Source organism: Cololabis saira, chromosome 10 (assembly GCF_033807715.1).
Source record: "Cololabis saira isolate AMF1-May2022 chromosome 10, fColSai1.1, whole genome shotgun sequence".
Classification (NCBI taxonomy): Eukaryota; Metazoa; Chordata; class Actinopteri; order Beloniformes; family Belonidae; genus Cololabis; species Cololabis saira.
Genome location: NC_084596.1, coordinates 27,818,026 through 27,832,794, shown reverse-complemented (window position 1 = coordinate 27,832,794; position 14,769 = coordinate 27,818,026). Strand labels below are relative to the sequence as shown.

Here is a 14,769-nt window from a genome sequence, read left to right as displayed (position 1 = left end):
ATAATAGTGACTGGTATGCTTTTATTCCTGCATTAACAATGCATCTGAGCTAATTGAGAGGAACGTTGTCCATGAGGACAGAGGCTACAGAGCTAGTTGTTCTTTAATCCCACCAAAGGACAGGCCATTAAATAATCAGACCTCAGATCTGTATTTAAGGCAACAATCCGTTCAGTTAAGGGCAAACATAAAAAAAAAGAGAGGGGTGATATAAGGACTTTCACACCAGAAAACCAAAGAGGGAGAAATAGCAGAAGAATTAAAGGACTGTGCTCTCCTGATGATGCCCAGGGACAGAACGAGCTGATGAATGAGATTGTGATTTTGCTGCACATTCCCCTGGCCCCACGTGCTCACTTTTCTCTTTCTTCCCAGTCTCCCTCCTTCCTTTTCCCTTTGTTTTGTTTAAAATTTAACAAGGTCTGGAACAGCGGAGGGCTGAAACGGGCATCCGGGGTGTTTTGGCTCAGCTTTGTGTCACATGCAGGGGCCATGTGAACACAGTGGCACTGAGGGAGAGTGAGGACGGGGGAGTGGGTGCAAGGCTGAACGGGCAACGAGTGTGAGCCCTGGTGAGAAAAAAAAACTAAAAGACTTTTACCAGAGGGACTGAAAAGCAGACCCGAGGTAAAAAAAGTGAGTAGTGGAAGAAATGGCGTGGGGAATAAAAGCAACAAATAAAACGACAGCATTTATGAAACAAATGCTACAAACCTAGCAGGAACTGGAGACCAAATAAGACTTGCCACTTCAGTAAGCGCATGCACATGTGAATAAGATCCAAAGCAGAATCATTGGGTAAGAAATAGTGAGAGGTAATGTTCTCATACAGCAGGTGACAGTTGTACTTTTTCCAGAGCCTGGGTAATTATCAAACTGCACAACCAACAGTCAGAGACATGCAAACTGCACTCTTAATGGTTGAAACCAACAACAACTCTGTTCAAAATGAGCTTTCTGCTTGACAGATCTCAGACATACAGGTGATGTAAACAGTGATTTTCCAACATACTGGACACACCTGTGTAATTTAATACAATAGAACAGTCCATCTTATTGTTATTAAGCTTATAAATGTGTGTTTTTGATTCAAGTGTTAAGTATGAATAAAATCAGCTCAAATTTTGGGGAATAATATGCTCATCTGAAACAACAGCCCATTTGCAATTAACTCAGTGAAAGGGGGTGGTTTTTTGATATGTCTAAGCTCAAACAGCAAAAGTTAATTTTCCTTGGTAGCAATAAGAACAATCTGTGAAAAATAAGCTTTGAATTTAGGCTGCAGTAGCTAGGTTATCAGGAAAAATTAAGCAATTATAATTTAGTTTTTCCAGCCATGTAAGAGTTTATAGTTATGCACTAGATTGCAGTTATTGAAAATTATACCACAAATTTAGCACTAGTAATTTGGGACACACCTGCATACACTCACAACATTATCAGTAATAAGTGATCAAATACTATAGACAGTGGTGTAAATACCAGAAGAAAAAAAATGCACATCGATGTATTTAGCTGCAACTTCCGCAAAGAGTTTTTTTTTTTTTTTTATGTTTCATACTAGCACCATGCTTTTAGCCAAAAAGACCGCCTACGCCTAGATTGTGTATCTTTCACAACACCAGTCAATTAAAAATAACAACCAGTTTAATTTAACAATATAAAAAAAGCTAAAAAAAATTACTCAAGAAAGCTTTTAAATAATGTGCCAAGTTAAACTTAAATTGACCAAATAATATAGAAATAATGAATGACAATTATTTCGAGCCCTATTAGTCATGTTGTCAAATAAATGGGAAAATAGCACTGGGCCACAGAAATAAAAGAAAGTGGAACCACCAAAAGAAGGAAACCCACTTATGCAGCTTAAAAAGATGGCCACAAAGAAAGGAGAGAGAATGACAACAAATAATATTCCCGTGCCTCGTTCAGGAAGCAGTCAAGTTGGGAAACACGACAAAAAGGAATCTAAAGCCCAGTTTCCACTGAGTGTTAAGAGTACAGATCAGATGACTAGCAATTACTTCTATCATCAAAAGTTGTCACGTGTACCAAAATAAGCATTCCATACCATACTGGTTTTTGGCACCTTTCTGTCGGGGTACCGAAGCCACGACAATAAGTATAAGGGGGAGCTAGAAACATTGTAGTCCTTACTGTGGTGAGAGGATCATCTCTTCTGGTTTAAATTGAGGTGAACACAATTGTATACTTGGGAAGTCTTATCTCCCACAAAGCTCAGCTTCTTCTTGCCAAAAAATGACTACAATGTGCTGGATGTCATCCACTTTTACCCCTTCTTAACCAAGTGGTGTACTTCTTCCTTGATTTTTTTCTTCATTCTTCAACATGTGATATCACACAGTTACATAGCAACCATCCAGCTAACACACAATCAGGGCCTACTTTTCCAAACTGTACTGAATCACACTGAGCTGGAGGAAATTTGGCTTAAGGTAAAAAATGTATTTCATTTTTAAAGTGTTTTTAGTTCGATCTGAAACCTGTCTGCATCAAGGCCTTGCTGGGCCGTCATTGTGTGTTTATAATTCACTGTGTTAGCAGCATAAGACAGACAATGAAATTAGGAACTTTTAGGTGATTTAAGTTGCAATGTGAACAACTACAGATGAATTACACTTCATGCACTGACCCTTGTAATACTCAACCATATCTATTAACTCCTTTGAAAGTTTAATTCAGTTAGAATAGTGATTATATGACATTTGTGTGTTTTTAATATATACCACAGATTTTGCCAGAATTTAAGATATATTATGGTCTCCCATTTTCCCATCGAACTTGGCTCAGCTCCATCCCTTCTAAAGTCTAGACACATTCTTCCCTCGTCTTGGTCTCGTTTTAGACACAAGTAACTACAAAACTGGTGAGTCAATCAAAATACTAACGCTGTGGATCAGGAAACAAAATGTAAGAATGACGAGCTGCGGCTGTTTGTTTAAGCTCTAAGCATGCATGCGGTGCGGTGGGATTCTGCAGCCTACATGGGTGTAGCTTTCCCATGCTGGTTCCTTTCCAAGCCTTTATTTTTTGCTCTCTTGCCATTGAGGAAGTATCACTATTAGACTTCAGCTTTTTGTGAGAAAGATGAACTTAAAATTATTTAATATAAGCAACCATGACCCTTTCTATTAGAGAAACAATCCAACCATCCAGCAAAACAAATGTTATCTAGCTGTATCCAGATGATGCAAACGAGGTTTTAGGGACAGTCTCCTATTACTGAGTTCCAGGGACAATACCGTTTGAAAAACACATAATCTCTTTGGCATTTTGCTTCCGACAGACAAAAAGATGACTGCTGGCTCTGATGACAAAATACAAATACAAATCCGCGCCACGACCAAACTGATCCAATCTCTTTGCAGTTAATCAGTAAATTTATTTATTTTTTTTTCAAATTGAAATGATAAGAAGCAAAAAAAAAAGAAAAAAAAAGAAAGAAAACAAATTCCCTCTTTTGAGACTCTGGCTTTATAAAAACAAATCAGTGTAAGCACCCCTGGAGTGGTTGTATTTAAAAAATCTCCCTTTCAGGAATTGACACAGTTGTGTCCTGTAGACTAACAGGCAAGTAGGCCTCGTGTTCCCTAATCGGAATTTTTGGGCCCCTTTAATGCTGAGGGTTGCAGATGTTGTCTGGTATTAGGCTGTGCTGCTGCTGATCAAAGCTGTGGATAGTGAGCCCCCGCTGGCCTGCCTCTAATCCTCCCTCATGCATGTGGTCAGGGCTAGGGCTGGGGCTGGTGCTCAGCTCGGGGAAAGTCGACCTGCTCCGTGACCCCGCTGAACAGGGAAACTTTTCACTGTCTTTGTGCTGGTTAATGCTATCGACTCCAATCCTGCTAGGTTTCTGGGGAGCATTTGGCCAAGACCATTTGACAGATAGTCAAGAGGTCGGTGGTCTCCCACAAGCAGGAGAAGCCACCTCCCCTTCCAAATCCCACTCCCTATTCCCCATGTGAGCTATGCTCGCTGGCAGCCAGTAGTAACATATCAGCCTGGAGCTGCTCATTCTAGATACAGCTGCTTGCTACAACAGTGAGAATTTCAGTTGCATACTCCCAGGTTTATTTCTTACTATTTACCACGGGGGGTGCAACTGAAATACATCGATATAACCACAGCAGGCACATCAGCTCACAATGGAGGGAGTAAACATGCACACTTTCAGGTATGTGTGTATATATATTAGGGCTGGGCGATATGGACCAAAAGTCATATCTCGATATTTTCTAGCTAAATGGCGATACTCGATATATATCTCGATATTTTTTCTGTGCCTTAATTGGGGTTTCCCCCGTAGCATTATAGCATAGCATCTCTGTTAGCTTCATTTTTTTCTGAGGCAAACCCTTAAAAAAACAGTCAGTTTTAATACAAAGCCACGTGCCAAATGTCACACAGGTACCTTTGTTAACAGAGGTCTGCACAATATCAAAATGTATAAAACAAATGAAATAAAAATAAACTGCCTGCATATATAGAATAAAAATGCTTCTTGAATAAAATAAAACAAATATCCCTTTCCTGCATAACAATTCAATTAAAATACACTGTGCAATTAATACAATGTAGACAGTAACAGGCAGACTTTTCCACTGAGGTTGACAGTTGTGCAAATAACAAAACATTTGTGCAAATCTCAAATAAAACATTCAAGTCAATTTGTCACAAAATAAGCTATATCAAAATCATTAAAAAAAAAGTAAAAAAAAAAAAAAGTAAAAAAAAAAAATAATACAATTTTTAAATCGATATAAACGATATTGTCTCGTACCATATCGTGTTTGAAAATATAAAGATATATATTAAAATCTCGATATATCGCCCAGCCCTAATATATATATATATGATTTTTTTTTTAAAAAGGTATAAACAGTATATGCGTGACCAATGATTCTTGAAATGAAAAGCAAAAACCTGGTGGAAAGGTAGAAATGTAGGAAGATAAATGGAACCTGTCAGATGGTGTGAGGGAGGAGGAGATGGAAGAAAAGGGTGAGAGCGGAGGGTGGAGGATCGATCATGAAAGAAATTGAGAGAGGAAGGAAGATTTGGTGTGAAAGGAAATGGAAAAAAGAAATCAGTCTATATTAGAGAGCAAATACTTCCTCGGTTTTAGTTCTTACAACCAAACACCACCATCTTCTCAATAACTGCGAAATCAGATACACTCATCCCACCAAATGCTGAGGGTGCCATCGCCACAATTTATTTAACACAAACTCTGATGGTGTGGCTCATGTGAAGATTGTAAATATATGAATTTCATCCTTCTTTTCCATACACTAAAGAAGACACAAAACCAACATCAGCAGAGCATGGTGACACATGTGAATTAGATTTTAGCACTAGAATGTGTGTAATCTGGTTACACAATTACATAATGAATCTGGAATGGGCCACTTAGAAAGACCATTAGCTGACATGGATGCGAGTATGGATGATCCAGCCTGTGCCTCACACAAAATAATCTTCCACGAGTCTTTAAACTCACAAGAATATTACATTTCTCAAAGCTGAAAAGGTGTATGAGTGAAAGTGATATTATATTTAATAATGCTACCAGTAAAATTCACTCAAACCATGAACCATGAACGGGAACTGTTTTCAGGATAATCAGTGATTGCTCATGAAAACAACAAAACAATGACAGAAATGTGCACAGCCTGTTCTCCTGCCTTTAAAAATGTTTTCATAGAAGTGCAAGTGTGAGAGTGGGAGCGATCTGGCGCGCTGAATGCACGAAGGGAGGAATGTGGCAAAGACAAGACAGAGTGAGTGGTTCTCCGCTTAATAGCTGCCGCAGAGTCTGCTGAAGAAAGCTGGGAGCTTCATTAAGCCTTTAAACCCTGCAGAGTCCTTTAAGTCATCGCGTCACTGGCCGCTGCCTCCGTTGACAATCCCTGAGGTAAGACTGGAAGATATAGTCCTGAACTGAGATTTCACAAAGCTTCTCGTAATTATACACATGTTTATAAATATATATACATCTCTTTCTTTTGAAAATGTTAGCACCTTGCAGCTGCGTAAATTATTGACAATTATATCAATAGGTGTCCACCAATCATGTATAACTCAAGTCTGTACTGAGATGTATTCAATTTTGTTTTCAATCTGTTCATGCATGTCAGCTGTAACTCTCAAAAACGTGATAGAGAGAAGCAGGCAGCTCTACAGAAAAGGAAGACCTCTTAGCTTCAAAAGACTTGAAAAGGCACAGTACATGTTGTTTCAATTTCTAAACATGCAACACCTGTATCATTTCAAGATGCTTTGGAGTTAAATCAGAAGATCAGGGCAATGTTAGCTGTGGAGATGGCTTGAGCCCAATGCAATAAACCAGAGAGGGTTATTGCGTATTTTTCTAAATTCTAAATAAGTGCCTCAATAACACTGAGCCAATAACCATGAAATTACCATTTGCTTTGAAAACACTTAAAAAAAAAAGTGTAATAAAAAAACGTACTATATAATCTTATTTTGAAATAACAGATCATTTTCAAGACTAAATTATACTGGCAGTATTTACTACAAATTTGCAAACCTATAATTATTTGGTAGGAGGTAGAAAGAGATTTTTGTTGTTGTAAAACCAGATTATGATTATCTGTTATTTCTATTGTGTCCTGCCAAGTGCCCTTGAATTACTTGAAAATAGGGTTCAGCATGCTGAAATGGCCATCAGCCCCCACTCTGTTTCAGAGGTTCAAGATATAAACCTGCATGAACCTGAGAGTAATTAATACGGTCATTTTCAGCCGATTATGTGCAAATGTTTGTTAACCTTACTGTTGAAGCACACACAGTTTTTACACCTCAACACGTCTGATAGAAACCGCTCTTTACACATGGGTCACTACACAACACCTCATCAAACCTTGACTACTCTCATGTAAGATGCTCTGGAAAGGAAAAAATGGGAGAATGAGATGTCACATAATATTAACCTGTCACAACAGCAGATCTGAAAGCTGACCATAGCAATTGCCCAAAAGAGGAACCTGCCACTTTTTTTTCTTTAAAAAAAAAGAAGGTATTGTATTGATGACAGGAGTCAGACCAGTGTGCTGCAAAGCCTTCTCCAACACACCCCAAAGATATCTCAGTCAGGTTGCGGTCTGGACTCTATGGTGGGGATTCCATGTGTTAAAATCACTTCATGCTTGCTGAACCACTCTTTCACTATTTGTGTCCATGAATACTGGCATTGTCATCTCTGAATGTTCCCATGCTATCAGAGAAGGAAAAAAAACTGGTCATTCAATATGTTTAGGTAGTCAGTTGCCCTCTTTAACGTTGATAAAACATCATTAAAAAAAAAAGAAAAATCCTGGTTCCATCCCTCTGGAATAGAGTAGTTGTAGACTCAACCAACATATATATTTCCCATTACTTTAGAGTCCATTCGTTGTGCTCCAAAGCATTCTCCAAAGTTTACTTTGCATGGTCAATCACTATACTTAGTTTGCTGAAGGAGTGACAAACTACTCGCAACATCAGTATATGTGTTGATAACTAGAGTAATTTTACAATGTGAGGTTCGTATTGGTAAAATGATGCGTTCCTATTAATTTGAAAGCAATAAATCTTTCATAACAAAGTCTCCCTAGGATTTCTGATAGTGAGTACAAATTTAAACCAACTACAGAAAAGCTAAATAAATAAATAATCAGCTGCAGCTTGCTAGACATTTGTTGTATGTAAAGTGGAAACCTGAAGATTTTCACAAGATCCCACAAAATTCATGTTAGATGTGTTTAAAATTTAAGGTTAGCAGCATATTTTTTTGTTTAAATGAACATAAGTGAAATGAACTGGGAGATTTGGTGAGCGAGCAGCCACGGATCGACATGTCAGCCAGGGCCTGCACAATATATCAAAAATGCATCATTATGGCAATGGCCACACATGCAATACCACTAAGGAAAAAAACAAAACAAATATGGCATGCATTCATACTCTGAATGTCAATAATAGATTTGACCAATCAGATGGAAACTCACTTTATTCTATTCGTTTCACCTTCATTTATATCAAAAGGTCAAAGGTCTATAACAGTGGTCCTCACTCCTGGTCCTCGAGAGCCGCTGTCCTGCATGTATTAGATGTTTCCCTGCATCAACACACCTGATTCTAATTAGTGGTCATCACCAATCTCTCCTCCAGGTCTGCACAGTTCTGTTGGTGACACAGTCATCTGTATCAGGGTTTACTGGAGCAGGGCAACATCAAAAACATGCAGGACAGCGGCTCTCGAGGACCAGGAGTGAGGACCACTGGTCTATAAAAACACAACAGTAATTATTAATCTGCTAAGGACACCAACAGATAGCATCAAAACTTTTCTTTGATACAATCCCCCATTCTGAGTGAGCACTTTATCTATTTATCCATGGTGATGGAGCAGAAATAATGTTTGTTTTGCTTAAACAACTGCCAAGGGACAATTTTAACTACAAAGCAGAAATATATTAGCATCACACATTGAAGTATTAGTTTATAAATTGCAGGTCATACCATCACAGTAATGTTCAACTATGATATTATTTGTTTTTCTAATATCATGCAGCCCTAATGTCAACTTTAATAAGGTCAGCAGAAAAGTCACAAGAAGTAATGGGCATGCCGAAGAGCATAGATGAGTGCATTTGCAAAGCTGAACTAGCTCATGAGCCTAAATAATTTAGTGTGCTTCAATGGTATCTTAAAGAAGTCGGGCTTCTTTTCCTGAAGGGAAACCATTTGCCACTATTTGTTAAGAGTTCCTGATGCCACATCTTGTCTTTGTACGTTTATAAACACAAACACAATCCCACTAAGTAAATGGATGTAGCCGTTTAAGCACAAACCCCGTTAGAAAGCACCATTGACCTGCAGCTTGCAGTTTTACCTAGATGGGCAATTAAACTGTGACCATGACTCAATGTAACATTGTTAGAAAAACTTCTTAAAGCCCTTATTCCCCTGAGGAAGAGGACTTATTTAGAGCTGTGGCATTTTGAGACTGTCTTCAATAGAATGTGCATGTATTGATTAAATAAGTCTGTATGTTTTTTGCCCTCTTCCTTCATACCCAAAGTCTAATAAAGCTGGCCTGGTATTACAAGAGACTCCTGTGTGGGCAGCTCTGAAAGGATCACTCATCAGCCTGCCAAAGAGGACAGGGGCCTTTTGATCTAGCCGGCCTTCTGTACATGTGCATGTGTGTGTTTGTGTGTCTAGTGGGGCAAAGTGTGTTTTTTCAACTGGCCACTGCAGAGTCGGTGCACTCAAAGCCTGACCTGACCCCTTCAAAGTCAAACTGGTCCCTGCTTTGTCCAAAGGATCTGACACGACACACCAACTCCTCGATCTGACAGCCTAATTATGCAGAGTACCTCACCTGTCACTCACATCCAAAATACAATACAGTGCGCCATCTTCCTTACTATCATATCTAGGTTACAATTAAAACCACATAGGACTTTTATATTACTGATAAGCAATGAGTCTTGGTTTGATAAAAAGGAAGTCCAATATCCAAAGGCCACTCTGCTTGCACATGTGTGAGAACAAAAAGGCCTTTAAAGTAACTGAGGTCTACAGTTGTGGCAGCTGTGGCTTTGAGTCAGCCAGCAAGTCAGCTGAGGCTGTTCCTATCCGTCCTATCTGGGAAAAAAAAAAGGAAGGGAAAAAATAAAAAGTAAAACATTCACGATCAGCTCAACATGTGTCAGCAAACTATCCTCTGTGTTACACCGCCACCCCCGCCCCCGCAAACCCTTTCCTTCACTTCCTTCTGGGCAGACATGCCTAACATTCTAGAGGAGCCAGCGTACATTCCTCACATGTTTCCATCGCATACGGAAATGACAGAGGAGCGGGCCAGTCATGTCACAAGGGCATTAGCACTACTTTCTCTTTACAATGCACGTCTGTGTGTTTTAAAGCACTCTTCATTGTTCTTGTACATAGGATTTCAGGAGAATTGGGCCTCTTGTGGAGACTGCAGCCTGGCTGTTGAGTGGTGCTCTTGGTCGTGAAGGAGATGCTGAAGAGCTCAGGTGATCACAGTTAAGTCGTCTCATTTGGGATGCAAAGGTGTTGCCGACAGAGGGGCATCAGGGTTTCTTTGCTCTCCCCTTTAGCAGTTGCTGCTGCTGCATCTCAGCTGACTGTACAGACGGATTTAAGGTTCCCTTTTCCCTCTAAATGCTCATTCATCCACACGAGGTCAAGTCATAATTTTCATACAGCCTGCCATATGATGCCATTTGAATTACATCATTCTGCTCAAGCACTACAGTCTTTAACAACGCAATAAGTCATGAAATGCATGTGACTGTGAATGAGGCCATTTTCTGTTTCCAGGTGAATAACCTCTGGTTCAACACCCCAGGCAACAGGAAGCAGTTTCTCTTTTCCACACTTCTGCCTCAACAGTTGCTCCTCGGATATCCTCTCTGAGCTTTGTAACCAACCCCATCCCACTTTAACTTCTCACAACATCAACAGTAGCAGTGGTGTGGAAGCAGTGGTATGGTGAAGAAAAGGGCTTCCTGAGCTTTGGAGGAACACTTTAACCTAGCTTTGCAGGCGGTTAGTGTGACAGTAGCTGTGCTGGATGCCAATGGGAAAAGCACTGTGCAGCATCTCAATGACCAGAACTCACTGAGTCCACAGAGAGGGTTTATGGTCTTCCCAGCCATACTGCTCCCACCCCTATTCTCCATCCAACCTCAAAGGCATTCAGCCTTTTCATTTGGATGACAATGGGGCAAAAGCCGGAAAGGGCCCCCATGTCTGAGCACCATAGGTTATGCTGATGGCTTTGTGGCAGTGTCATGCATGTCCATGGGAGAAAAATCTGTGGCACTAGAGGCCAACAAAGACAGTTGACTATGGGAAAAAACTAAAATGGCAATAAAAATTTAAAGCAAGCCCCTAAGCCAAGTTAGATTTGGACACCTAACCAACTTTATACCATCATCATTGTTGTTGAGAGTGCATATGTTTGCTGCTGCACAAGTAAATTTCTCCTCTGTGGGACTAATAAAGTGTATTCTATTCTATCCCGCTAAGATGCATTTGTACTTTGGTTAGTAAATCTTGAATGTCAACCCTCTAGTTCACAGGAAGGATGAACTTGATATTCCTGTGAAAATAATATTATTTAAAACCAAAAAGGGAAATAATTGTTTGATTTGCTCCATTAAAAAATATTATGTTATAGACCTGGATAAATGTGCATGCCTTTTTCTGGTGCACGTCTAAAAAATTGTTAAAATCACAACATTACGGATCTGGACTCTAAAGTACTGTACATTGTGTACAAAAAGGCCTGAACACAGTTAATGACCAGACATTCATCACAAATAGCTTCAATTCATTATTTTCCTTTACCTGCATAAAAGCGTAACAAGGAGCCGATTTCAGTGTTGAGCCCTTCCTCTTGAACTCTCCAAGGGTCCTTAAATCCAAGCTTAAAAAGAAAGTCATTCTGGATCTGCAAAGGCCTCTCATCAGGATTAAGTCTCCTCACAGCTTCACCGTGCAGCTGCACATACAGTGTGGGGCTGGAATCCCAAGAATCTCCACTTTGGTGTACAGTTATCCCAGAATTTACAGCACCTGGGCCACAGTCCGGATCTTGGGTGTCAGGTGTATTACCTGTGGAGCAGACTCTTGACAATGAGCTGGCACTGTTACTGGATGGCAGGCTTCCCAGGCTGTGTGGTCTGCTAACAGGCCCCATATTGTTTGTCATGTCATCTAAATGCTCCACGTTGCCCTGCTTGTAGTTGGCAGCAACAGAAGTGATGCCATTGGTGTGGTGTTGGGAGATGGAGTCCATGGTCGTGCTCGACACAGGACAGTCCAGCTCCAGTTCGTCTGAAGAGCTCCCATACATGTCTTGGCCCTCTGTGGCACTATCAAAGGAGGGACTGAGGATGGAGGCATCAGTTCCCAGAATCATGTCATCACTGAGGGAGTCCCTGTGCTCGCTGAGCCGGGCACTTGAGCTCAGATCATCAAATGCACTGCTCTCCACATCTGAGCCGGAGTTGATCCCATAGCTGTCCACACCGTTCCTGTGCTCGGAATCATCCTCATTAGGGGTGTCCACGTTAGAGTTCAAGTCCGACAGCGAACAGGTTATATTGTCTTGTGACTCGGATTGTGGGGAAAAAAGTTTCCCATCAACGTCCTGTTGCTTTTGCTGGTCATCATCATCGGCATCCTCCATGAGCAGCAGTCTCAACCTGTCACTCGCATGGCCATCCCTTCTCAGTTCAGCGGATTCCAGAGGAGTCAGCTCTTCTTTCACTTTGCGTGGATTATCCTTATATTCATACTTCATGCTGCAGTTGCCATTTTGGTCAGTCTTAGAGCTATCTTTAGCGAAAATGCGCATGACGGAGCTCGACTTGCCAACGTGGGTTTTGGAGAGCCGGAGCGCGACCTCGGCGGCCGCGGTGTCCGCGGTGCAGAGCACCGGCCTGGGGTAGGACGGCGTCAGCCGGTCGTGGACGTGCACGCAGCCCCGGTGCAGGTCCGCCCTCACCCAGTCCCGGTCCGCGCTCTGCAGCTGCATGTTGTGCCGGTGCTTGAGCAGGGTCTTCCTGTCCAGACTCCGGCTGTGCAGAGACGCAGAGGACAGGGCCGAGCTCATCTTGGAGGTGGTGTTGGTAGAGGCGGCTGCAGCCGCAGCTGCAGCGGAGAGGTTTCTCTTCAGGCGCCGCCGCCTCAACAGGAGGGAGCTGGAGTTGCTGGACGAGCCCCGGCCATTAGACGCCACGCTCCGGTCTGACGCACTAAACCTGGCGGTGGAAAGGCCATTGCCGTTGTTTGCATCTCCGCGGGAGGGGGGCGACGGTCCTCCGCCGCCAGAGCCGTCGTCCGCGGGAGTCCCCCGGGCGACCAACGGCTTCTTCATTAACTTGCCTCCATCCGCCGCTCCATCCTCGCCCACAGCCTGCACGCTCTCCATCCCAAAAAAAAGTCCCCCGCTCTAAATATATCACGGTGCGCAGTGGGTTATACTTAAAACATCTACATTTAAAAGCCTTAATGCGTGCCCATCGCGATAAATGTCCGCCAGCTGGGCGGTGTTTGGGAGTTAGTCCTCTAGTAGTCATTCACTTCTCTCTCCGCCCGAAGTCCCCGCTCCGTCCGCTGCTCTGTAAGAGAAAAGTAAAAGGTGGGGGGGGGGTAGGGGGAAACAACGTTTAACTGAATCAATTCTCTGGGAAAGAGGCTGCGCGCTCAAGTCGAGAGAGGGGCGGAGATGTGGCTGTGCCGTGCGTCCCATTTGGACCAAAAATACGGTGCTGGAATATGAAATGAACGTCGGCAGACCGACCTACGCAAATACCGAGTTGATATATATGCCGCGTTCCATTTGTCCTCGGAAGTGGGGATTTCCCAGTTCCTAGTTGGAATTTTCAACTGGAACGCCCCTCGAAGTGGGATTTCCCACTGGGAAAGTGGGAGAGTCTTCACCACCCCCGAGTTCACATTCCAAGATGGCTGCCCCGGTTGTAAACAGTAGAAGAGAGCTCTGTAAAAATTCGTAGCACTTCATTCTAGTTTTGGTCACACTAAATCAGTCGTATACAAGTATTGTTCGGCATATATATGCTGCTATAGTGTAATTTACATTTTTCATGTGGTATATGCGAACTACAAACTTGTTTTCCTACTTTGTAACTGGAACGCTGATAACTCGGCTGTGACGTCATTCCCAGTTCCGAGTTCCGACTTCCGAGGTAAATGGAACGCAGCAATATTCATGAGGACGACACAAGATGGGGGCCGTTAACAACAACGCAATGGATTGTGGGACATGTAGTCGCACCGGTGAATCTTCAGCGCTCTTCCACGTCGGGGGTGGAGCGGTGAGAGAACTACATTTCCCATGAGGCTGTGTCCGGTTTTAGTCGGACGAGGCGGGGAAGAGAAGAGAGGCGTAAACATAGCTCCTATAAAACGCTCGGTGTTAAACCGCTGCTGAGGCATGTCCTGCAGAAATGTCCGGCTCTGTGTTGTAGGTGGTTTCCCATCACCGAAGTTGGCATTTTATATTCCGACAGTCAATTATAAAAAACGTTAAAGCACCTCGCGAGATGACTCAACTGTTGAATACATGATAAAACTGAACTTTTTTCCCCCCATTCCGACCATAAATATCTTTGAAAAGGGACGTTAGTGCGTCTTTTAAAATGAACATATTACCAATGCATGGTGGAAGTAATTGTTGCCCTATGTGTCGTTACTTTAGAGCAGTGACGACGAGGGAAATAACTTCGGCACCATCTCGTCAGGACGCCATTTCACAAGGCCACACAGGCCGGCTTAGTTTACACTATTATTCTGTTGTCTTTTTCGCCATCTACTGGACTAAACCCCCACAACTTGTTCTCACTGAAGACACGACGCAAAAATGAGGCTGAAAAAAAGTAATAAATAAAATCACTAAGAATTGTCAACGTAAAAATCCTACTTAATTTTTTCGCAAGCATTTTAATATAAACATGCCAGTTAAAATGTTTATTTTTAACTGCAAAATGAAGCTGTAGCACAGCCATACCCTGCCATGAACAGCTGATGTAATACAACAGTGCACCTGTGTAAGCTCAGAGGATATATCCTCTAGTATACTAGAGCCTTGGGTTGAGACAGACTTGACAAAGATTGTGAAACTGTCCTTTTAAATGATAAATTGGTATTAGTTTAAACTCAAACAGACTAATTATCAATACA

General features: G+C 41.9%; 1 protein-coding gene across 1 annotated transcript in view; it reads right to left on the bottom strand.

The window, feature by feature from the left end:
• Positions 1-13,362, bottom strand: part of phlpp1 (PH domain and leucine rich repeat protein phosphatase 1) — a 51,028-nt gene extending 37,666 nt beyond the window's left edge. The window contains exon 1 of the mRNA XM_061732372.1: positions 11,410-13,362. Coding sequence (XP_061588356.1) covers positions 11,410-12,997 — 1,588 coding nt within the window. The 5' untranslated portion in view covers positions 12,998-13,362. The remainder of the gene's footprint in view (positions 1-11,409) is intronic.
• Between the last annotated feature and the right edge of the window lie 1,407 nt (positions 13,363-14,769).